General features: G+C 37.1%; 1 protein-coding gene across 3 annotated transcripts in view; it reads left to right on the forward strand.

Moving 5' to 3' along the window:
* The window catches only part of LOC102004045 (protocadherin Fat 2), a 94339-nt gene that overhangs the window by 15930 nt on the left and 51573 nt on the right, over positions 1 to 26836 (forward strand). For all 3 annotated transcript variants that reach the window (XM_005377194.1, XM_005377195.1, XM_005377196.1), the window contains exons 6-15: positions 1345 to 1448; positions 3191 to 3333; positions 4916 to 5092; positions 8180 to 8271; positions 10242 to 10355; positions 13615 to 13727; positions 14538 to 14683; positions 18697 to 18877; positions 21022 to 21178; positions 26104 to 26209. In XM_005377194.1, coding sequence (XP_005377251.1) covers positions 1345 to 1448; positions 3191 to 3333; positions 4916 to 5092; positions 8180 to 8271; positions 10242 to 10355; positions 13615 to 13727; positions 14538 to 14683; positions 18697 to 18877; positions 21022 to 21178; positions 26104 to 26209 — 1333 coding nt within the window. The remainder of the gene's footprint in view (positions 1 to 1344; positions 1449 to 3190; positions 3334 to 4915; positions 5093 to 8179; positions 8272 to 10241; positions 10356 to 13614; positions 13728 to 14537; positions 14684 to 18696; positions 18878 to 21021; positions 21179 to 26103; positions 26210 to 26836) is intronic.

Consider the following 26836-nt stretch of genomic DNA (forward strand, 5'->3'; position numbering starts at 1 on the left):
TAATTTAAGGAAAGTATTCTGGGGACAACTTTTTAATGTGGAGTGAAAAAGGATGTTTATATAAGTAGAAACAACGGCCTAGAAAGAAAATAGCTCCGTGGCTGCTGAGCTTGTGTGTTCATAGAACAATGAGGTGTGACACATGAAAAGTGAAGGAGTTTATGATCATCATGATCCTTACTGTTATCTAAAATAATCTCTATGTTCAGAAATGCCTCCACATGGAGTAACTCGGGTAGGCGACCAAGGAAATATAGGAAAATAGGAATGTAAGACATTAGAATACAAACAGACAATTTACCACTGGTTGGGTATTTAGGAGAAAACATTGACAGTTGAACATGATCTCAACTGTCTATTTTTGAAGACTATACGTAAATTGTAGCAGAAAGTCAGTCGATTCTATATGAGTTCAATTTGGATCTTGGACATGGAGGATGGCACAGAGGCCAGCGACACATAGCTTTTGAACAGTTTGATTAAGATTTCCAGATGGGATGAGGTGGAGAAGACAGGCAGGCTGTGTAGAGGAGCCTTTGTGTACGCAGCTCAGAGCTTTACTGCTGACCCTTCTGGAACCACCAATACTCACACATTCAGTCGGACTTGTAGCAAGTCCTTCAGGTCCTTCTCCGTCTTTCCACTCTACACCTGTGACCCACTGTGTAAGATGTGGCCCCAGGTTACACATCCCAGGGATGGAAATCCGGGGCAGTGCTGTGAGTCCCTGACTCAGCGTGGGGTCCTGGACAGTGCAGGGCTTCTAGATGCTTGTTCTGGAAAGATGGATTGCTTCCTACCTTCAAGGTAGGCAGTTTTTCCGTATTTTTTTTCTCCAAAGCTACACTTGCTAACACGAATGAATATGTGAGGGGTGAGAAGTGTGTCAGGTTGACAAAGAACACATTTGAGGTCTCAAGACATTCTCAACTCTTCACAAATTACATAACGTCCAGGAGCCACAAGAGTGGCGAATGCTCCCGTTTCTAGTGGTTAGCACCAAACAGCTGGCATTGTCAATAGTTTTCAATACATTAGATTTGGGGTTAACAAGTGATTCTAGAATTCCTTCATATTTTTGGTTGAATTTCATCAATATTTAGGCAAATAGCCAACTTACATAGACTTCTGACTCAAATTTAATGGCCTGTACAATGAAGCTATTTTGAAATTTACTACTAATCCAGCTAAGAAAGCACTTACATTTCCTTTAATTACTTCTAAAAGAAGTAAAATGCTGTTTTTAACTGGAAAAAACAAAGCCTGCCTTAACAGGAAACCTAACGTAGAAATATGTGCGTTACCAAGCAATACACTATAAAATTTCTAAAATCTCTTTTCCAGGTTTTCCAGCTTACACTGAGGGTGACGGACACAGCGGGTCTGTTCTGCCAAGGAACAATAATTATCCAGATCAGAAACATAAATGACGAAAGGCCTCAATTTGAGTAAGCATATTTATTCCAAAGTGTAACCAGGGGAGAACGGCTAGGGTAAACTCTCACATAGATTGTTAATGACAATGTTGTAGATTAGTAATAGATTGTAAATAATAATTTGTAGCTATATAACAGATTTATGAAGTTCTCTTAAAACTGTACGACTACCTATCCATAATTAGTACATGTACTGATCAAAAGTGAAATACACATCAGAAAGTACCGCAAAGCAAATTTAGGGATGATCAGCATCGAGGATGGTTAAAACATTTTGGTGTGCCTTTTTCTCCCTTTGGCTTCTTTTTCCAATTTGTTCCAAAGTGCTTACATTTCTTTTTAATAGCTACAATGACTTTAAGTAAAACTTGACCTTAAAACATAATTTAAAATGCTTAAAGTACTTTAATTTTCATGTTTCTGAAGTATAATTGTAGCATTCAAACATGTTTTCAGATCATAAGTGCAAATGTAGACGTTTTCCTATATTTGAAAGTATAATGATCAGATGTATTATTACAATCTAACAGTAACCAAACACTTCTTATATCCATAAAAATGAAAATGGTAGTTTTCAAATTACTTTTCTTACATTAGCAAGTTGCAGCACTACAGTGACTAAGAAATGTAACTCACCGAGTGAGATCCACAAACCCGCTGTCTTTATCATCTGAAAATGGAAGCAAATCTGCAAGTTTTGCCCCTTATTTGCCAGAAGAGCTGCCCTTCTGCCCACCTGTGTATGAGGCAGAGGAGCCATCAGCCTTTGGGATTAATATTCTGCTCCTTTCATTCCTTTCGTAAGAATGAACTTACTACTTGGATTTATGTAGTAGAATTCAATACTGGGAATTTAAGCTGTACCAAACTTACCAAAATGTGGTCTCCAGATATTTCTCATCTCTTAAGGTACAGCACAGTAAGTGACAATGAATGAAATGAAAAGTTCAGAACACAAGTATGATGATTGTCATCACATTAGGTGTAAAGGAAGAAGACCCACACTGGACTATGGTGACCAAACGGCATCCCTCCCTTCCTTTCCGTTGGACCTCACATTGCTTTGAAGATTTTCCTGAAGCTCTCTGCAGTCCCCGGAACTAGTGTTCCTTCCTCCTCAGACCTGTGGGAAAGTTGCGGCATCTGTTACGTACCATCATACTGATGTATAGCTGTATGTGCTCTTAGCAGTGCGCGCCCGCATTTCAGGAGCTAAGACTTAGTCGTGCCCGTGCAAGCCCGCACAATACATGGTAGGTCATCGATAAAGAGCGTCCCAATGGGTGGACCATAAGAGAATGATTTAAGGCTCTGAAATGCTCTAGACATGACCAGGGACCTTACATACTACTTAAAGAGATGAGCAGTAAAATTATAAATATTTTGACAACTTGCTCTAATGAGTTATTACTTTAGACGGCGTTTCATCACACCGGATAACAAGATAAAAATAAATATATTACATCTCTCACGTTCATTTGCCAGCTGTTCCCTACAGTGGATATTTGGAATAGTAGAAGCACATTGTCCTGGTCTGTTTTCACTTTTCCTCTCTTCTGTCACAATATCTTTGATATCTGACATTGTACTCGACACTGTATGATTGAAAAGTGATGTTTATACAGAAAAGCTATGTAAATTCCTTGTATTTGACTGGATTTGGAACTGGTCAAGTTGTCATTCCTTGAGCATCATATGTGTAAGAATCCACACATTTCTATCAACAATTTTTCCATCACCATTTTCCCCCTTAGAGCATTTCCTCTGGACTCCATTAATGTGACTGAAAAGACTCCCATTGGAGAAATTGTAGCAAGACTAAGAGCAATCGATCGCGACGAAGACAGCATCACTTACGCCTTTAAAACTCAGCAGGAGATGTTTGGCTTGGACCCCTGTAAGTTTTAGACAGATTCTTGTAGTCTGCTTTGGCTACACACTCACTATCTAATCTCCTCACTCCCTTTAGAAGTTGGGCTGGCAAAACTACCCTTGCAAAATTAAACACGGAACAGGAAAACCAAAACCATGTGGCATTTATAGTGGCTGTTTTTCTTATTATTAAAATGGCATTCTTTTGAAATAATGAGTGACGTAAAAACCTGGCTTTTATAACTGACCACCATCTTTCAAAGATAATTGGTACCAATGCATCTGTGAAATCCTTGGAAACTGCGGGACACATAAGGCCTCGTTGTTGCCTCAGTTGGGGACTTTTCCTGCATAACTGAATGTTGATTATGGATGTAGCTGTGTCTATGTGGACAGGACTACTATTCTGAAATACTTCTTTCTATGAAGTCTCGGTACCAGTTCTATCAGTCATAGGTCCAAACAAACAGGAGCACCAGAAGTATAGTGTCTGTGTCTGATGCTAGAGCTTGAAGTCCACAGGGCAGGAATCGGAAAGGAAAGAAGGATGCCAGGTGGGGAGATTAAGGGTGGACTGGAACACAGGACAGCATGCTGGACCACTGTTCCCCAGCATGTGCTGAGACTCCTGCCACTGACCTTGCCGGCCTGGTGCCCTGCAGAAGCTGGGGCCTTTGACCACAGAACTCAGTGTCCACATTTGTTCTAGAAGTCAGCGAGGTGAGGCAGTCACGGGCTCAGGCCAGCACTGGATCATGGACCAGGCCCAATCTGTGTAAGGAGGTAAAAGGCTACTGTCTCTTTCTACACTCTGAGGTGGCCTCAAATCTCCCTGGAGCCCAAGCAAAACCGAAAACCCACAAGAAATAGAGTTCTGGGGATGTAATTTGACTGAGTAACGTTAGAGCATTTTAAAGTTGTAATACTGATCTTCCCACATGTGAAATAATTTATTTGAATCAGAATCGTTGGCTTATGCATTTATACTCAAGATACACATTTCGGGGGAGAAAGAGCTAAGGGAAACACAGGTGAGATCCAGGCTTTGAGAGTCATGAAGACGTTCAAGGCGGGGTCGGAGCACAGGAGGCCAGGCAGAGAACGCTCTGAGGGAGGCAGTTTTGTGCCGGGGATCCATACTCATTTCTGTCTTTGAAAATTTCCCTCGGTTTGACTCCCAAGCTCATTTTTCAACTTTTTTTTTTATGTGATCAGATTAACTTCATGGCAGCGGCAATGGATGATTTTGATTTTAAGATGGTTGGCTAGTGTTTCAGGCAAAAAATGCCAACGAGTTTACTGTTTTAATAAAAATAAAGCGGAATAGTTTATGTTCAGTATTTTTAGGTCAGGAAGCTTCCTGTGTTCCATAAACACAAAAGACTAACAATTTAGAACCTTGAAGGGAAGTATGATAAAGTAATTTTAAATACATGATTATTTTTAAGTGTAAAAGTTATACAGAAGGTTTTAAAGAAATATTTCCAGTGGATCCATAATAGCTAAATGTCACTTTCTTATGCAGGGAAAAATAAGTGAATTAAAACAACATCTGTGTACATAAGCTAACATAGACTCTGTAATGGTCATTTTATTTCTTTCTTTAGCTACAGGAATAATCACTCTTCTTCAGCCTTTGAACCTTGACAACCCAAACAACTCCAGAACCTACTCTTTGGAAATTGAGGCTAAAGATAGTGGAAATAACACCAGCACTTACACATTTACAGTCTTGGTGGAGAGTGTGGATGACCCTATTTTCTGTGATTCAAGTTTTTTAGCAGGTATATTTCAAGTCCATTTTATTGAAAACAAAATAGAGTGTTGTGGCAGGAATATTTTTAAAGTATTGAAAAAAACTTAGAATTAGAGTTATAATTTCTTTTGATTTATAAAGGAAAAATATTTGAAAAACTGAATAAAATGAGAGACCAGTACATTCCTGAGAGGAAAGAATTGGAGTTAATGTAGTTCAAATTCAAATTCTAATCATTTCTTTCTATGGTGGAGACAGAGTGGAGTGATGGCAAAATTATTCTAAATTTATCTGTACTATTGTACAGATTGTACAATATTGTACTATCTGTACTATTGTGTAGCATAAAAATCTAAATAATAAAATACAACTTTCACCTCCAAAATTGTCCAAGTACAGAAATAATACATCAAAAAATACCATTGTCTGAGGTATAAAGAAATTGGCACTTTTTAAGACAGGAATTTTGAAACATTCAGAATACCATTTTTGTAAACATTTATGTTAAAAGCTGACTATAATATTTATCCCAGTGTTCCCATTTTTTAGAGTTTATGAAAAATACTGGATGCATAGTTAAAATATATGGCAGAATTTGCAATAGCACAACATTGGAAATAAAACGTCTAGCAGTGAGAAATTAACCACAAGGTGGCATGGACATTTCATACCAAACCATTAAAATTAGTAATTCAAAATAAGCAAGAGGTGATATATAATATAAACTTTGAAAAGTTCCCTTATTTTTATGTACAGAAATGTAAACTGGTGATCATAAATGCATATACTATTTTACACAAAACATTATTTCCTTTTGTAAGATTATAGGCAATTATTCTTTACTAACTTTCAGAAAATGCTCTATTGTTAATTTTTAATGTTTCTTAAATTAGAAATTCTACAGTTATAAAATCTCAGCTTCTTGAGTAAGAATCACTCCTTCTAATAGTATGTAGTTATTCCATTTGATTTATTTGTTCCCAAAGAGTATTTATTTGTATTGGTTTTCGGTTACATTTATTACAGTAGATTTAAAGCAATATACAGAGTTAATTTTCAGTTTGACTAAAATGGATACATACCTTAAAAGTTTGTCATAAATTATAATACTGTACTCCTCTCATTACAAAAATTTGATGTATTACTAGGGGTCAGCATACATTTACACATAAAATAATGAACTATGCTCTTTTCCTTTGTGCCAACCTATCACAAACTCACCCACTGCTCCTACCCTCACCTGTGACTGCTTTTCATAGGGTCCTCCTAGAAATGCAGACTTTTCAATACTTGAATGTACTGAGAACTTGCATGCAATTGGATCTCAGAACATAGGTTGGCCCGACTTAGTGTTAGTTGGGAAAGTTGGATAGCAACAATTGTATGTGCCTTGCTTTTTAGTCTTCCATTCTTTATTTATACCCTAAATTGCTCAGTCATCTGGCATTTTAAACCCTTGTTGACTTGTACCTTTTCTGTTTGACTACTTTTCTTCCTCTCCCTACTTCTAAGAGAGATTACCCAACTAAACTAAGTAGGAGAAAGGGAGAGGGAAAGAAAGTAAGGACATGTGGAACAAGACCGACTTCGTAGAGTCCTCCCCACCCTCCTCTACCTGTCCATCGCTGGTCTCCTCCTGCTGCTGCTTCCCATATGAGCAGTACCCCTTTTCCATCACTAGAAATGCCACCTTTGGAACTCAGAAGTGCCCCCCTCACCTCTCACTTTGAACCAAAATGCACTTCCTGATAGGTGTAATAATAAATTTATCTGCCACAGAAATTCATGACAAATTCATGTCTTAAAGACTGAACAAGAGAGAGAGAGAGAGAGAGAGAGAGAGAGTCTTAGGTGAGCTACTAGTCATTCCTCAGATTTTTGGTGTTTGTGAAGATATTATCTTTTGGACCACTGTGAAGCAATCTGATGTTCTTTGTGATTTCCTTTCGGTCTCTCCAAATTATCGTAAGCATTGAAAAGATACACATGGATCCCGAGAAGGTCATTCTGACCTGAATTCCAGCACAGACTCAGCTGTAGCAGCATGAACTTCTCAGACTCTGTTAAGATCATGGTGCCTTTCTCTTCCATCCTGTGGTTTGGGCCCTGGGCTCAGAGGTGAATCAGGAAAAAAAATAATTACCTAACAAATACAGGCTAACTCTGTGGGTCTCTGAAATTACTTATGAAAGGATATTCTCATGATTTTCAAGATGCTGATTTCACATACATATTCAATTTGCTTACTGTGTTTACTTATTTAGCGGCTCTAATTAACCAGAGAAAATGACTAAATTAGGAGAATCTGCTTCTTCGTGTCCAATTTGAAACTAAGGAACAAAATAAACTTGTCCTGTCCACATAAACATTGCTCCGTAACATTTCTTAGATAGAGACAAGCATGAGGTTATGCAGGACTACTAATACAATACTGACTGGACTTGGTATCCAGGACTAAAAGGCTCAGTAAGCAAGAACCCTGTTTTTGATAAAACTATCATTTGTAAGATGACATGGCAGATGAAGTAACTACCAGTCCTCTAAATGAGTTTGCTTCTGTGTTGGCACTGGGGTGTGATAGAATCATACTGGCATCATTGGAAGTAAGATCAGGAGCAATGCATGGAGACAGGAATTTAGGAATTTGTTCTGCATTGGTGAGGTGAGTCTGTATGAAGTGTTGATTAATCCTCAGAGCTACTACAAGGCAGAAGACGTACCTTATCCACACTGTACAGGTGAGAATACTGACATCTGAACTTCAATGCTGGTAACTTTTTAAAATATGAATGCTAAACTGAAAATATATTTTCAGTTTTCATCTTCTTCCTTGGAACAAATATCATTAAGAAAACCATATGAAAGCCAAGCTCAGTGGCAATACCTCTAGTCTCAGTACTGGGGTGCTGAAGCAGGAGGGTCTCTTGAGTCTAGGATTTCAAGATAACCTGGAAAATATAAGGAGACTTTGTCATAAAAAAAGGAAAACAAAAGAAACAAAAACGATTGAAGTAGAAATGCTTGCGGCATGATGACTCACAGCCCCGTGTGGGGAAAGCCAGAGCAGGAGAATGCCTGAGTGGAGGTTGTCATTCACAACTGATGCAATGTCCAGGTGTTTCCCTGTCTGTGCGTGAAGATGTGCCCGGGGCTGCCTTTATATATAGGATTCTTTCAAGGGACCCAAATCCCGGACAAGAAGTTGAAGTAAGTTTTTAACCATCTTTTTTTTCCCCTTCAAATTTGGTTGAGAAATAGGGTGCTTAATTTTCAAAGGGCAAACAATGATTTCATCAGTTCTTAAGTAGTCTTTCTATCCTGCAATGAATATTGAAGTTAGAGAAGGAAGCTGAACCTTCAAATATAGAACAAAAATGATATGCCTTGAAGTGAAAGCAATAGACTGAAAATGGTCTGAGATCTCTTGAAAAACCAGAGCTTGTATATTTATTAGTATTATTTATCTGATGACATTTACACACACATAAGAAGTCCTTTCCATTGTTAATTCCTGTTTATTCATGCTAAGGAGGCATATTTTCTGCATGATATGCATAATTTGAACAAAGGATATTTTAGATCTTCATATGATTTCTGGTTTCAGTAATACTTTGCAAGATATAATGAATTAATGAGTAATAGATGACAAAATGGTTACAGCTTAAGAGGGGGTAAAAAAGAAATTTAATATAATTTATTTATCACACTATTTTCTAAGAAATTTTTATGGTGTAATATGAGCCATAATCAAATTAAATTTTTAAGAGAAATGCTTTCTCCATTATATATTGTAAATTATATTAATATATTGGAATATTCTGCCTTAAATTTAGTGATTTAGTCAAATTCTCCACAGAACAGACAGATATTTTTCTATTTCTTTATGTTTGTTGTAAAAATACTGGTTTATTAATATGATTTTGGAATATAGTTGAAACTAAAACTTGAGAGATCTGTTTTCTGGAGAATTGAGTCTCTATGTAATTTTTATGGTCACCTGATTATAATGATGTATTGATCAGCACAGTTTCACAGGAGTTTGAGACTGAGTTTAAAAGTCAATACAGAGGAGATGGACCCCTTGACTAGCAGGCTCAGAAGCTCCGTGTGTCTGAGTGTGTGTGTGTGTGTGTGTGTGTGTGTGTGTATTTGTGGAGAGGAAATGGTCAGATCATGGGATAATGTGCTTAGAAAGTGCAGGAACATATGTGTGGGTTTAGTCTAGGACATGCAGATGTGTATGGAATGGCTTACTCCATATATGTCAATCATATGTTCACATGTGTCCTTTCTATGAATGCAAATTGTTATAAAATTCAAATTGTATTGTAAAAGTCATTAGGAAAGGAAAACACAACAAAGACTTGGAAAATGATAATTATAATAAATCTAAAACCATCCTAAAAAAGGAAGAAACTAAAGAAGATTTTTTCATAAGAAATGTTTAATGGATTTAGTCTAATACAGGCCAACTTTGGTTGTTCACTTACAGATAACTGAAAGTAAGTTAATAAGCCCATCAAATGGCTGTCATGTCTTTTTAGAAATGGCACTGCATATCACATCTCCCAAGTTTGATTATTTTTCTTTGAGCCAGAATTTGGATGTAAATTGTTTTAAAATTAGTTTCTTTGTGGAATTCTTTTCAACATCTTTTATATTCATCTTAAACACTGGCCCAGTTATCAACATGGGTGATAGCCATGGATATTCCTACGTTGATGCCCATAAAAACAATATCTTTGGCCAGAACAATACATTATGTATGTCAGACAGAGATAAGATCAAATGGTTTCCTCCAAATAATTCCGTGCATGTTCCTCCTTTAGATACACTTCAGATACAATAGGGAGGGATGCTTTTTATATTGGAAAAAGCTGTAAATGCAGTATCAGAAACTAAACTAATTATGAAACCAGTGACAGCTATTTACCAAAAATGCTCCAGTACTTAAATACAAAAACCAATGGGAAAAGTACAGCTAAATACGTGAAAGAATGTTTGCATGGTTTTGAAGTCTGGAACTGAAAGGAAGTTCAGATTTTATTTACTGGCACTGTCTTCACAAAATTAATTTTGGTACTGCTCTTGCCAAATAATCGCAGCAAAACTGTCAGTTCAAAATTCATGCTTTTTCAATAATGTATTAACCATATTTGCGTGGTTTTCTTTCTAAGTTTTTAATACTAAATTCTTCAAGTAATGCCACTGCCTACTTTGCTTTGGATCCATGGAATGGTGTCATTTCTAAAACTATTGAACCTCTTCTGGACTATGAAACAAACCCCAAGGTGAGAGTGGGAGATGGAACACTTAAATATTCTACAATCTAAAGTAATTATCAAAGTTTACCTAACTTGAAACAAAAGTTACTGCACAAACATTAATGGCATTTTAGTGTTTACCCAGAATAAATCAAAATTTATTTTAAGAAAATAAATGCAAAATGTTATTTGTTTCACTTTACTTTTTATTTAGACTTTATTGCAATGCCATTTCAAGTTTTGTGTGTGGTTCTGTGGGTGTGTATAAAAGATGGAGAAAGAATTCTGTACGTCCAAAGCCTAGAACTGTGACAATGCTGTAGGTAGTTCAGTAAGATTGTCTTTCTTTTAGTCTTGGATTATATAGAGAATTGCATCTACCTTTCCCTTTACTTGACTGTGAAGACCTGATTTAACCTTTCTCTCCCTTGAGTCTCAATCAAATGTCAAATTTGCAAATAACTGGAAAGAAGACGGATATAAGGTGAAGGAGAAACAACGCAATTGGCTTTTTCCTGACAAACTTCTGAGAAGTGGGACCATTAAATTCTAAATGTGTTGTATATATTTTAAATAATTTTCAAAGAGTAGAGCTTTAAAGCATTTAAAAAAAATCATACATTACCTAGACCATGGCTTTCTAAATTACAAAAAATTTGGCCAGAAATTTTCCTATCATGAGCATTGAGGAAAAAACACCACAGATATTTTTCTGAGTGGGTCATTTCCCTTGCTTTTCATTCTGGTGTTGTAGGACCATGTCTTGTAGCTAGCCTTGCTGTATCACGTCCGGACAGATTGCCTTCATTCTTTTTGTTTCTTTATTCTTTCATGTATTATTCAGGATTAACTTCATTAAAAAGTCCCACAGACATTTTTATTTCAGTTGCATTGAGTTTGCACCTTACCCTGACGAGAAGTGGCATCTTCTATCATCGATAAATTTGAAAGATTCATTCATTCATTTAGAACTCCATTTAAATACTTCAGTAGCATTTTGTATGTTTTTTGTCCATAATGTTCTTTCTCATCATGCATGTACCGTTCCTAGACATTTTTAATTTTATTGCTAAATATTTGTTTTTAAGTGTTTTTTAAAAACATGGTTATATATGAAATTATTAATTTTGGTATTTTAACCTTGCAAATAGCAACATTGCAAAATCCTTTTCTGGATTCTAATAATTTGTAGATGATCTTTCATTTTCCAATGTGTAAACATTCATAGAATATCTATGGAAAATAAAGGGGTTTTCCCCTCTAATCCTTATAGTGTTTTATTTATTACATACCTTGCTTTCCTATGAGTATTGTGCAATAATCCATTGTGCCACTGGATCATCCATTGTTTTCCTAATGAGGACTTCAAGAACAATATTTCCTAGCAATGGTGTTAGCGTGAATCCTTATTTTGTCATGATTTTTAAGGATAAAGTTTAACTATTTCAAACAAGAATAGTATTTGCTATAAGGTTTTAGTAACTAATCTTGATTTTATACAGAAAACTTCATTTATTCCCAGTTTATTAATTTTTTATCAGGAATTTGACTTTGATTTTATATCTTTCCTCCATTTGTTCAGATTACTATACTGTTTCTTCTTCTTTAACCTATCACTACTCTGAGTAATTTAATATATTTTCTATTATTACCCTTGCTTGTGTCTGGCAAATAATCAACCCCACATGAGGTATTTTTCAATATAGATTGCTAAATTTGATTCACCAGTATTTTAATTAAATTTTCATACTTAAATCTTGGCTAGCTAGCCTGCTCCCAGCTAACTAATCTTCATAGTGGTTTGTATATTCATCTATTTGGTTTCTTTTTCATCTATTTGTTTACTTACCTCCCACACATGAGCTCATCTTTAAAAGAGCTGTTCATGGAGGAAATCTATCTGAGCAGTTTTGAGGATTTGTCCCTTGGGGACATACAGTGTGACTCTGGCCTGACAAAGGCATGACTTGGGCCAGTTGAAATGTTAGTCTGATGCCTTGGTAATTCTCAGACCACATATTAACATGGTCATATCTCTCCCTCCCTCTCTCCCTCTCTGCCTCCCTCCCTTTCTCTCTGTCTCTATCTCTCTGTCTCTGTCTCTCTCTCCCTCTTCTCTGTTCAGTTATAATTTTACTTCAGGAGTGTTCTGGACGGGTTGGGGCCAATTATTCTGCTCTGTGCATCATTCTGAACTACAAGCAAAGATCTGTTTGATAGACTGTCCCCCTCTTTTGGTTTATGTACCAGTCTTCTCCATTAGAATGTAAATTCTACCAAAGCAAAGATATTTTTAATTTAGACTTTGTTTTTACAATATTTCACATTACCTAAATTAATATTCAAGAAATATTTTTTGAGTAGAAGCACAAACTCTAGCTACCAATAAAGATGCAAAGATAAAGAATAGATTCATTGGTTAAAAAGCATTTACTTCACTATCTTTTGTATTCCAAAGTTCCCTTGTCATTCTTACTTTTACTTCTAAGATGTAGCTTTTTGCAAGAACAAATTATGCATATTTCTCTTACTTTATATGCTTTCTCATTTGCTTATTTTGTTTCTAAATAAACAACACATACATGCTTTTTGTATAATAATTTCAGTGAATGGTAATATTGTTGTGAATGTCAAATTTTAGTAAGCCCTCCTGGTGATCTTCAATTTCTTGTTAGTTTTAAATATTCTGGAATTAGAATGCAATGTACTTTGAAGGGACTTTTTTCATATATGTGTAATCTACTCATTAATTACAGAATTAAATTTAATTTTAAAAATTTAAAACATTCGTTGACCTCATTATGCTTAGTTATTAACTTGTGAGGTCACATTTTCTCACAGTCACTTGGGGCCTTGGGATACAACTTCTTTAAATGAAATTTTGAACTTAGCTCTGAATCTTTCAAAATTCTCCAGGAGTAAGTTGGTTGTTGAGCTTCACAGATTCTTTTCCCTAAATGATGAAACAATTTATTTCTTTACTTTTCTATTTCAACAAATTTTGATAAGAGATACTGCCTTAAATGTACTATGCAGAAACCTGTTAAAATCTGACCTAAGTTCCTCAACAGCTGAAAGGTAACATTAATAGCAGAAATCCGTATGAGGACATGCATTGCTGTCTCTTTCACCAAAGGGCCAGCAGCCGTTTTGGAAACTGTTATATATTTTTATGGTCCCAAATTTTAAAGTGTATCCCAATTTTATTTTTAAAACACATTTTGTGTAAAGAGAAATTGTGCATTTTAAGCACTCCGGAAGTTGTGTCTTCTCCTGTTTATCATAGGTTTTCCAGTTGGTAATTGCGGTGAGAAGTAGGGGGAAACGCCCTGTGCAGTCCTGCATTGGCACGGTCACTGTCCACATCCAGAACGTCAACGATGAGAGCCCTGTTGTGACGTGAGTCCTGATTAACCTAAATATTTACCAGCTGGGATTTCACCGTGAAACTTTTTATAATGGAATAAATGTTAATGTTTTACAAGTACTTCCATGCTGAATTTTCTTTAGCAAATTCAAAGCAATTTAGACAGCAAACTTGTTTGAACTCTATACTGTTGTTTTATTTTATTATTTTACCTGCAGTAAAAGTCAACTCCATTATGTTTTGCTATGAAAACTACAGGAGATAATCCTTTTGATTGCTGAAATAGAATTCAGTTTTGTATTGTCCTGCTATGTATTGCACATAAAATTTTATAGAAAAATGAACATTGGGGGCTGGGGGTTTAACTCAGCAGCACAGAACCTGCCTGGCAAGTGCAAGGTCGTGAGTTCAATTCCTGGTACTGGAAAAAAGAACAAAAAAAAAAAACAAAGAAAAATGAACATTGTTATATTCATAATGTGAAATTGATATACCCACTGGAGAGAATTTGGATAACAAGTACTTGTAGACCCTGAAATGTTTCCATATTTAATGGATATGAATGAAAAAGTGGTTTCTGCAGTGCTATTTTCTTATCTGGCATGAATCATAGGTTACTAGTTAGTAGAAGGGAGTACAGTAGGAATATAGGTTAAAATATTACTCGTTTTATAATACATAATCATTCTCTAATATGTGCAACAATTTACAAAAGGTTTGAAGCCACTAGCTTTAAACTGTTACTATACATATCATGCACAGTTTAAAACATTTGCTGTGTGACATACGTGAAAAGAGACATTTGTTTACATTGAGCAATAAAATATGCCTGTGTTCTACAGATCCACTCCAGACGCTCCTATCCATATTTATGAAAATGTGCCGGTTGGAACTAAGCTGGTGACGTTGACAGCAACCGACAAAGACAGAGAGGACTTGGTGCACTATGAGCTTATAGGAACACACAAAGAATTTTCTATCAATGAAGGTAAAATAATTTTTGTGGCTAATCATTTCACAAAGCATAATATGGTGTGCTTTCCACCAGTTAACAATAAGACCGATTATTATTCTGTTAGTATGAAATCATCTTTAACATATTTGTCAGTATACTTTTTATGAAGTAAACCTAACCACTCCTTCCTTCTCTGATGTGTGGACCTGACCTCTACAACCTGCTGGCTTCTACAGGGGACTCTAGACAATTCAGACCCACCGGGCATTTACCAGAACTACACTGTATGATTTCTTTGCTCTGAGGAGCAAATTTTCCCATGGAAAATAGAATACTAGGTAACATAGATTGAATATTTATTCTGGATCATCCATTCCCATAAGCACATTGTATATGTAATAACACCTTTGTGATTTTACTGTCCCAATTCCCATCTAACAGAAAATGTCTCTGGAGGGGTTTTCACTGACCCGAACTCACACAACTAATTTCAGTTGCCAGTCTGCACTTGACATCAGTCTGCTCGAGTATGACACCTGTAAGGCGACACAGGTTTCACAATGCCAGAAGCCAGGAGTTCATGCCTCTCATCATGTATTCATGAAGCAAGGAAAGCAACATTCTTCTTCTCTTAAGAGCACTGGCACCACCTTTAAGAGTGGGGCTTATGCCTGTCATCCCAGCGCTTTCTAGGCTGGGCCGGCCTGGGTTACACTGTGAGTTCGGAAGCAGCCTGAATGCTGTAGTGATACTCTCTCAAAGCAAACAAATGAATGAATTAAAGTACTTTTACTTACGGTAAAAAACAAGATTTCGCACAGGTGGTCTCCATTCAGGAGTAAGAATGTTAGGGGTGGGGGAGGTGGCAAGAGCCGAGGCTGAGGACAAGGTCTGGTCAGAGACAGCAGCCACGTGGGGCTCTGGGGACTGAGAAAGTGATAGACGGGGAAGGCCAGTGTCTCCTGCTGGAGATGTGAATTACAGATTACAGCATGAGAAACTAGGGTGAATCACAGAGGAGTAGATTAAAATTGAAAGTGTCAGGATGAACTGAGGGTTTTCACTCTATGTGTGTGTACATGTGTACATAGTAACGCAAATACTGGTGCAAGTGCAGGTGTAGACACACACGGAGGCATGCGTGCATATATTCTGCATCTGTGTCTTCATAAGACTAATAGAGCTTAGGAGCATGACACCACAATAGCAACGGGCATGCCTAGTACCAAAATACTCACTTCTCAGTGCCATTTTGTGCACAAAAGAACATTAGCAGAATGACATTTTGTGGTTGCAGTAGTTAAAACATATGAGGATCCAGAAAGCACGGCTATATTCAAAGAATGGGAAGCGTATGTCAGTGAGATGCAGAAATTGCCTAGAGCTAATTTCCCCTGCCCAGTGCTAGGACAATCTGTATAACAAAATAATCATGCACACAATGGGCCAAGATGTCCACCCACAGATGAATGGATGAGGAAGTGTGGTCTACAAACACAGCGGTGCGCTCGTCAGCCGTCAACAGAATGATGCCCCAAGTGGAAGGCCCGGGGTTAGTGTGCTAAGTGAAATAAACCAGACTTGGAGAAGACAAACACCATGTTCTTTCACTCCTTTGTGGACACGGAGAAGTTGATGTCATAGGAGAATGTGCTGGTGCAGTAGCCACTAGGGAATGGAAAGGCTGGGAGGGAGAAGGGATGGGAAAGTTAGATGAGGGTCAGCAAGGGACAGAGAGGAGGAGTGGGCTCTGGTTTCCTACAGCACAGGAGAACAAACCCTGCTTACAACTGTGTAGTACATTTCATGCCAGTTAGACCAGTACCAAAGTTCCCAATACACAAAAATGATTAAAACTAAAGGACATGAAATTACATATTACCCCAATTTGTTATTACACATTGCATACATGCATGTTATTATCATGCTGTGATGCACTGTCAGAGAAAGTGTGTCTCAATATAAATATGCAAATCCTCATAGTTGTAGGCTATAACCCACCGTATAAAATAGGCCACCCTGGGTCTATGGAGACATATATATATGTACACAAATTGAGAGTTTGATGAGAAACAGAATGTTTATATAGTTTTAAAATTCAGTAATATTGGTAGGTATATGATTTTCCCTCCAGCTTTGTTTAGTAAAATGTGTATTAAGATCTATTCATTCCTGTTAGAGAACTGTCTTTCATATAATTCTATAATCTGTGTAATCCATTTTCACTTTGAAGTAAAAAGTGATTAGTGTCAGTTAGTCTAGCACATTTTGTTGAGCCCATGCTAGACTAGTGTACCTAACTGCATAATTTTCTATTTACTCTATTTTTATTTAATCTGTTTATGTCTGTTAAAATTTTAAAATATTTGTATAATTTTCAAGTCATGGATAAAATGTTTTAAAATTTTTTTAAAAAAGACTACGTCTCCAAAATATCGCACAAGGTAAAACAGTAACTTTGAAATAGGGTTTACTGGAAGACACCTACCTAGTCTTCATCAGTAATGAGACAAGCTAATGTTAGATAACAGGAATGTAGTATGATGTCGGTGATATTTAGTCAAAAGCTGCACAACCTGAATCTGATCATGAACAAACATCAGGCAAGTCCAATTTGAGAGAAATTCTCCAAAATTTCTAGCTTTTAATCTTTCAAATGGCCAACATCATAAAACACAAGGGAAAACCAAAGTTTTCCAGATTGAAGAAGCCTAAAGAGACATGACAATATGTGACTCTGAACTGGAGCTTCTGCTATAAAAACACTATGACAATCAGTGAAATTTGAATGACACTCAGTATTACATATTCACATGGTCATTCTGATTTTGATGTGTGTATGGTGGCTGTGTTGGAGAATATCTTTGCTTTTGGGAGATGTACATTAAAATATCAGGGATGATGAGGCATTAGGTCAGCAAATTACTCTCAAGAGAGGGAAATCTTTTCCACAAATTTGTGATTACCTAAAGACTTAATTACACAGAGATTGACGCAATAGAAAAAAAATGACAGCAATAGAAGATAGGCAGAGAGAGTCAACACTTTCCATCACATTCTAAAAATCCCCAAGGAAACAACCCAAAGCACTGGGACAACAGATACACAAACGTGTCATTCAGGACACAGTCCTATAATAAAGGATGTGAAGTTACATGTTTAAAAATAAAATAATATTCCTGGGAAAATCAGTCCAGACTGGCTAAAGCTGAGACATAGTCTAATAAAATACTAGATAATAACTTTGAAAACAGTTATTTGAGACCCTCAGGAAAAAGACTGTCACTCATAATAGTGTTATAATGAAACTGCAAATGCACCTTTGTCCAGCACCCTTTTCATAAGTTAATGAAATAACATATTTAGAAAATTTGAAGACAAGTGTGAGTTAAAAATATATGCACGGCAAAAGGGTCTCATAGATAAAGACAGTAGTCAGATACTGGGAAGGCAGAAGCAATAAGGAAGCAGGACTCCTGTAGCTCTGGGAAATGCACCAGGCAATGCACCATGGATAACACGCTGCCCAGAGAGAGTCCACGTTGGAAGTGATGGTGTGCACCCTCTGTGTGCACCTGCAGTGTCAGGGCACTATTGTTCATGAAAGAGTGGGAACACACACAGCTCCATGCATTGCAAACCTAGGCACACAAATAACTGGAAAAGCAATGTTCAGTTAACCTATCGTCAGTGTTCACTGCTGCCCCTGCACATCCACTTCGCCGGCCCTGGGTCACTCCAGTGCTCTCCTTGTATTTGCTGTGCTCACTTTCCCACACTCAGGCTAACCTTCACTGTGTGCTCCACTGCGCCCTCATGGCCTTGCCATGGAAGGTTTTCCAGTCATTGCTGTCTATGAGGTTCCCGTCTTCCCCATCACTTCGCCAACCCCACTTCCCGCAGAGTCACAGTGTGACCAGCGGAGGAGCCCCAGCATGTCAGCAGCTGACCTTTACCCCAGAACGACTTTCTCCAGGCCATTGTTTTAGTTCACTACTTATTCTTCTTAGAAATACTGACTATGTTTTCATCTGGTTGCCTTTTAGATTCAGGAGAGGTTAGCACTGCCTATCCTTTGGATTACGAAGATGTAGGCACCCCGAAGTCCTGGGTATTACGGGTTAGAGCTTATGACAACCAGCGGGCACATTCCACAACTGGAACGTTCACAGTGATTCTCCAGGATGTGAATGACAACCCGCCTCGGTGCTCCCGGGATATCTACACGTGAGCTGTGATTGCCATTGCTCGCTCTGCAGCATTTGCAAGGAGAGGAACAGGAGAGAAATAAATGGGTCACTCTCCCACCACCTCGGGATTGATGCAAAAGCTTTTCGATTTTTTCTTCTCTTAGTTGCAAGCACCACATAAATTTTCATCCCTACTCCTCCCTGGCACAAGCACCCTTGCTGTATTTGTGTTCCAAAACAGTTCAAAATTCAAAACTGAAATGTTCCAGAATCTGAAACTGTTTAAATACTAGCACGATGACAGATTTTGGAGTATTTCTGCTTTTGGGTTTTTGGATTAGGAATGCTCAACCTGAATATAGAAAACCTGAGGAAAAACGTAGGTAACTGTGCTTCATATCAAAATATCACCTGTATGGGACTACCAGCGGTTCTATGCAGGAGGATGTAGACGGCCGCTCTCGTGAGGGATAGGTGGTCCTGCTTAGTCTTAATTTTCACTCTGATAGAAGAAATGACGTACTGTCACACCTTAGAAAATGTTTTGGGCCGTGCACCTGTGAATGCCTTATCTCCCACTTAAAACAACATTCTGTGAATAAACACACAGACTAGCATTTGTATAGTAATGGAACAGGTAGAAAATCCACACATAGTAATAGTGTCTGCTGGATTGTACTTCAACAATGATGTTTTCTAGTTTCACAGAAGTGAAGAATCAAATGTCGGCAATGAGGGCCTGGGAGAGTATCGAGGAGACAGGGATGGGAGAGGTTGAACAGGGGGCCCTGAGTGACGACAGTCAGGGGTCAGGAGTTGTGATGTCCTACTGCACAGTAGGGCAGCTACAGATAATGTAATGTTCTGTACACGTCAAAAGGCTAAGAGGATTTTGAGAGTTTTCACTATTTTGAAATGATAAACATTTGAGGAGATAAATATATTTAATCTAATTTAAGTACTACTCAAGGTATGCAAATATTGAAGTCTCCCATGGTACCACAGAAATACGTACCTTTGTGCATTTTATATGCCAAGTAAAACTAATCTAATATAATATAAAACAATTAAGTTTTAGTTTGTAAACTTCTCGTTAGAGTTTTTTCTTTAAAAATCAAGTTTGCAGTAGCAAAGACTAATTCCACGTTCACAACTATAGTACTTCGCCTTTTCTTTGTATTCTAGATAGCAGTATACTGATTTTCATTGACGCGATACTAGAAATGTTTGTGCTTAGGACAGAACTGTTGTCATCTGAACAAGTTAGCAATTCATCTTTTATTTCATCAGTTTTGAATGCTAAATTATTTTCAATGATTAAATTAGAAACAAGATTTTAAAGCTGAGGAAAAACATAGCGATTGTAGTTTGTACTAGTCAGCATGGTTCCCACCGAGCTCTTAGTAAAATGTTACAGACTTGCCTCACTGGCACCATCCCCTCAGCACTCCTCGGTGCCTTTAGAGATGAGCAGGGCAGGTTTCTCACTGCGCTGTGGGGCATCCTCCCCGCGGTGACTCAGGGAGACTAATTTATTCAATTGCTGTTGGCTTTTGCTCACAACCACATGGAGAGAAGAGAGGAAGGCATGTGGGAGATACTCCAAATTTCAATCATCTTACCTAGTGCCGACACTCAGTTCTCCATTTCCATTTTATTTGCCAGTTCACATGGCATAAGCCAAGTGGGAAGTGTGAGAGAAGCCGGGTATACAGAGGGAAAGTGAGTATCGGTAAGAATCAGTGACCCCTGCCTACTGCCGAGTATGTACAATCCCTGTAGTTCTCACTGATCTTATTTCATGGAGATATAGTGTTCTGTGTGCCTAAGGAATAAGCACGTTCTGCTAATTGGAGGAGGCCACATAGAGGTCTAGACTCTACAAGTATAGGATCATGAATTTTAGTTATACATTGCCATTTTGTTCATTAAAATATATGTCTTAATAAATTTGCTACTTACTAATGCAACGGGACAGCAGTTCATTACCCTTGGTTTTAGCAAGGGTGCTGGCTCAATTTTTTATATAATTTTTTTACCAACACTGTGATTTTCTTATTGGCAAGGTAGTTATTTATAATGAGAACCTGTTATAAACACCTTTAATGTTAAATAGGATCATCTGCATAAGTCAGGATTCGTGTTTTACTATGTTTTTTTCTCATATTTTACTCACTACAGAATTGAGCTTGCTGAAAACATCCCAGTTGAAACTCTTTTAGTCTCTCTGGCCTGCGCAGATAAGGATGGAACTTTCCCCAGTAATAACATAACTTATCATTTGATTACGGATCCTTTCTCAAATGAAACCTTTACTCTCACAAACAATGAACTGAAAGTAAGTATTATAAAGTTGCTCTGTGATTGTGACCCTGTGATTAACCCTAGCTAGAAGAAACATTTTATTTTTATTATTATAAAATCCTTAATCAACTACAGTAGTTCAAATAGCTGATGGCAGTATTTGTTCCAGGATTTTTAACTGAACCTTAAATTGCCAACAACATATCCTGCTTTGGGATGAATGCTGGAATGCAATTTTGATCTTAAGAATTGAACTGGGAAGGTTATATTTCCTAGGACAAATGGTTCTATGACAAAATTAGAGTTTGTTAAAATTACCTTTCATAAGCACATTACATACTGAGTATGGAACAGCAATAGAATGAGGGTTCATACTTTAGTGTTCGTCCTGCGTGACCGAGACCAGAGTCACCTTCACATCCCTGAAATACTGTGATATCTTTTGGTTCTGCCTTCCAGTCCTCATGTTCATTCTGTGCCTACAGCCAGTACCTTCACTCCTTTGGGTCAACATCCCTTAGGGAGCCATCCCTGGTTCTCCTTCTCCCTCATATCCGGATCAGATGTGTCTTCTTGGATTCCCATAGCGTTTTCATTTTTTTTGGTACCAGGAATCAAAACTCATGACCTCAGGCTTGACAGGCAAGTGCTTATGCTGCTGAGCTACATCCCCAGCCCATCCAAAGCATTTTCTTGCCCCAGTCAAACAGTGAAAGAAAAGAATCCGTTATTAAACTAATGTCTGCCGCATATGCAGGGCTGCCTAGCTATATTGGTATGTTCCTCAGTGACAAAATTAATGAGTAATAAACAAAGTCAAAGTGTAAAATCGCTTTGCAAAGCATTGGCAGATTTAGTGTTAAATTACTGAATCAGTGCTTACTTTTCACAGCTTTATGCAACTGGAATATATCACTGATATGGTCAGATTATTAAAACAATTGTAAACCAAATAGATTATAACTATAGATGCACAATGGAAAATAATGCAATATAATAATACCCTTAATTAGGAAATGTAAAAATCCTAGCACTGTACAACATTCTTTTACTTCTCCCCATTCAGATAACTCTAAGGAGAATAAAACAAATTAAGCCCACAAAATGCACAAACAATAACAAAATTATTGTACTGGACCTGGTCTGATATTGACTAAGAGCATAAAATCAGTTACAATAAATTCATAGATTCAAAATCACTGGACCACAGTGCTCTATGATGGAGTTTCCTACCCTAAATTGGAAATCAGGGAATATTAACTTCAACAAAATTCACTGATATATGCTACACCCCCTTTTTTCCCCAATTTCTATATGATTGGAATTAGAGCAATAGATATTTTTGCAGAGTGTGATCAAATCAGCAGCATACTTACCTTGCTCTAGCAGTCATGGAAGAAAAGCCAAGGAGTACTAAAAGAATGAAAGGGACAGAATTTTATGTTTAGTCAATTAAACACTTATATAGGAAAAGAAATTAGAAAAAGTATGTGGCTTAGCAACTGTGCTTGAGTTTTAAACTCAATAATTTAGGTATAAAGTTTTTAATGTAAAAATAAGTTTGTTTAGTTCTCAAATGATCGTATATTGGCATACCTACTGTAGAAAAGGGAAAGTAGAGTTTAGCATTTGCTCAAAACTTGGGTTTAACATCAGCGGGAATATTTTATGCCAAAATAGTAATTAAAACTCTAGCAGAGTTGTACATATTCATTTTTAATTTATCTGAACTCAGTGAGCTGTGATTTTCTCCAGGTTACCAAGATAAAGTTGCAATGTTAATGTTCAGTAATAATACCTATTTAATACAAATGATTTCATGTGCAGTATATTTAGCTTCTACATAAAATAATAAAATAGAGATATTCCTTTAAGTTAATATTGCTAGTCATATATTTTTTTAGGTTATTTTTCTTTAATGAGCATGGATCTGAAAAACTGCCCAAATATATTTTAGTCAGTCTGTTCTTAATTATTATTTAAAGATGTAATATTTCCTATTTTCAAGATAACATGATTAACATGTTTGCAAGTTATGCAACATAATAATAAAATGAACCTCTGAACCTATCACCCCACTTCAGACCTAGAAAATTACTAACAGCTGTGTTGTTACCCTTTCTCATCCTTTGATGTGTCCTTTAGCACAAACAATATCTCCAATTTTGTTCTGACATTGCCTGGGGGATTTTGTAGTTTTATCATCTGTGTGGATAGTCTGAGACACTATTGTTGTGGTTGCTTAGCTCTGGAGCATTAAAAAGTGGTAAAATGTGTGCAGTTTCCTCGACTGTGTATTTATATTGCATTTCTAAGTCATCTATCACTGGAAAATATCTACTTATTTCTGTAATTGCTGTAGTATTCCATGCTATTGCTTAACTTTATCCCAAGAAGATTCTGGTCATTCTCCCACTGATAGAGATTTGAGCTTCCTCCTGGTGTTTACTTATTGTGTTATGTTAGATTTCTGTTGCTGTGATCAGAGTATCTGAGAACAATCAACTTTAAGAAAGGTTTATTTCAGCTCACACTTCAGAGGTTCCACCTCCTGGTCTGCTGGTTCCCTTGCTTTTAGGGCTGTGTGGCCAGGGCAAAAGGGGAGGACTGTGCTCACTTCATGGCCGGCAGAAAGCAGAGGAAGGGAGAGAAAGCCAGGGCCGATGACAAATACTGTCCTCAACACAGAGACCCAAGACTCACTCCTTGGAAGCAGATTCTCCTCCTCGGTCTTCACCATTTTCTGTTAGGCCATCAAATGGTGAAGCCATGCCTGGTATGATGGCTGATGAAGCCAGAACCTTTAGGGTCCAATCACTGCAACCCTGAGCCTTGGGCATGTTTCAGACTCCAACCAAAGCCATGTGTAGTGCTGTCATGAACATTCTTGGATGTTTTTCTTGAAATCTTCTTCAGGTATACACCTAGGATCAGAGGTGCCATGTCACGGAGTGTAAGTGTCCAGCCACATGCAGTAGTGTCAAGTTATTTTCCAGATTGGTTGCACCAGTTTACATTTTCATCAGTGGTGTGTCAGCAGAGGTCTCATTCAACACCCTCATCTTAGTATCTGGAACTCTCACATACCTTCACATGCTCTTACCTGCCTAGTAATAGGATTGTCCATCGTTTCATACATGTGTGAGCTCTGGGGATAAACATGACAAATTTCAGTATCCTTTGTGCAAACAGGATAAATATGTATTTACCTTTTTTGTTCTCCTTATATATTTGTATAATGTATTCACATATTCTGGAAAATCATCTATATTTTCCTGTAAATATTTTACCAAGTGTCTTTTAGTATATAAGTGCTTTGAAATGTAAAATACTTTTTTTTTGGTTTAGAGGGTAGTACAAAGTCCATTAATCTTTTCATGGACTACCAACCCTCATAAGGGTAACTCTATAGCATCCTGCAATACTATCTCAGACATGTGTTTGTTTCTTTGCTTCTTTCTTTAGAGTAGCTATAGTTATTTTTAATTCTCCACTGATTTCTAGTTTAGTATTTTCATAGTATAAATACGGTGAAGAAAAGGCACATAGCAAATTTGGAGCAGAAATATTAGTGAATTATGAACTTATTGATATCAGGCTTCACACCATTAGTATTCTTTATGTCTCTTCTTTTTTTTTTTCTGTACTGGGAATTGAACTCATGACCTTGCGCTTGTCAGGCAGGTGCTGTGCCGCTGAGCTAAATCCCCAGCCCTGTCTCTTCTTATTATCTACATAGATGGCAGACTATAGGATCTTAGAATGGAAAAGTACCCTTGAGGCTCTCTAGTGGTCTACTTCATTTATGAAGAATCTATTTTTGTCCCACTTGAATACTTCATTTATAGTCCCAAGATTCTGTAATTTATGGCACATTATAGAATCTTATGACAACAATGTCATTCACCTATGCTTCTTAGTATAAACTGCTACACAGAACTTCCCCACCTGGTAAATGTTGATTGTTTACTGAGAAAAATAGTTAATGTGAATCAGGCTGAGGTACAGAAAGGACCTCAAAAAATCTGGAGACTGAGCACAATCATGTTATGTCCCCTGTCCCTTAGATGGTCTCATGTCCAGTCTACGATTATGACCACCCTGAGGACTGTGTGATTATGCATGCCCTGTGGAGAGAAGACTCCTCGATGACCCCTTGTATTGAACATTACTAAAGATCCTGAAAGCATCATGCCTACCCTACCCGCTCTTCCCAAGAGAGTGCAAGGGAAGAGTAAAAATATGAGCTGGTTTGACCTTTCCCACAGGGTCAACCTCAAGCTCTGCTTCTGCATGATTTTGGAGCTTGTAACTCAGACCTAGCTTCTGAAAGATTATTCCCATTATTACCAACTCAGGCCTAAATCATTTTGGAAAAAATAGATTCATGACAACTTCTTTTCACAAATCTTAAATATAGAACAAGGTGACTAAAGCTGCTCCTTAATCTGGGTTATCCCCAGATTAAACATTTTGTAAATTGAAAATACCTTAAGTCAGAAATACATTTAATACATGCAACCTGGGGGACAGAATAGGTGGGTGACACAGGATAGGGCAGGACTCAGTTTTGTCTCCTGGTTATCATGGAGTAGACTGGGAGACTGCCTCACTCACCACACCATTGTCCAAAGTCCTGGAGTTCACAGAATTACTATGAGAAAACAATTGTAGAGCTCTCTAATATGTTGCTAACATGTTGAAATGATAGCATTTAGGATATGTTTTGTTGAATAAATTACTTTATTACAATGAATTTCATCTTCTTAATGGGGCTCCTGGACTGCTAAAATTACACACGTGGCTCGATTTTGAGGCCCATTGTATTTCTGTTGGACAGCACTACTATATGACTTTCCAGTATTTGTTATTTAGCTTAGTTTTGTTTTTACACAACAGATGAAACAGTTTTCAGTCAAAACGAAACAAAACTAATGACCCACCATTTGTCATCCGCAGGTTGGACCTAAACATCTAGATTCTGATAATGCTGCTTTTGTAGGAATGCACTTCAAATATACACTGTTCGTGAAAGTCTCTGACGGAGGAAGTCCTGTCCTCTCAAGTGAGGAGAAATTAATCTAAAATATTAAAATAACACATCATATAAAATACACAGAACTTTAAAATTGGTTACTAGTTTATATTTTAAAATATTTCAATGATCTACTATGATAAGCTTATAAATTACCTTAGTGATTCACTGCATCTTACTACTGCTTGCAAAGTGGAAGCTAATTAAAAACTCCAAGTTGTTTGAGAAAATGGTGCGCAAATGTTTAATATGGTACTTTGCAGTGAAAGTCAATGTGAAATCTCTATGTATCCAAAAGTTTCCTCAAGGAATAAGTTTATTCTGCTTTATAGAAAATACTAATATTCATATGCTCATAGTAAATTATATCTCCTTTATTGATTATATTATCAAGCTGAAATCATATTTCAAGTATTAAACTATCTAGAAACTAGACTCTTTATTATGGAGTAGGAGCATTTATGTTTAGTTTTCAGTGGCAACTGCTTTTACAGGTTTTCAAAAATATCAATTAATGAAGTAGTTTAACTCTAAAATCTGTCTTAAATTGCTATAATTTTAAAAATGTAATAATTTTAAAATAAAGCTTAGCAAAAGGAATGTACTTGTGTGATTCACAGACTTAAAAAGTGCTTTGCAACAAGAGGTGTTAATTAA

This window comes from Chinchilla lanigera, unplaced genomic scaffold (genome assembly GCF_000276665.1).
Source record: "Chinchilla lanigera isolate Chin_1 unplaced genomic scaffold, ChiLan1.0 scaffold00009, whole genome shotgun sequence".
Lineage (NCBI taxonomy): Eukaryota > Metazoa > Chordata > Mammalia > Rodentia > Chinchillidae > Chinchilla > Chinchilla lanigera.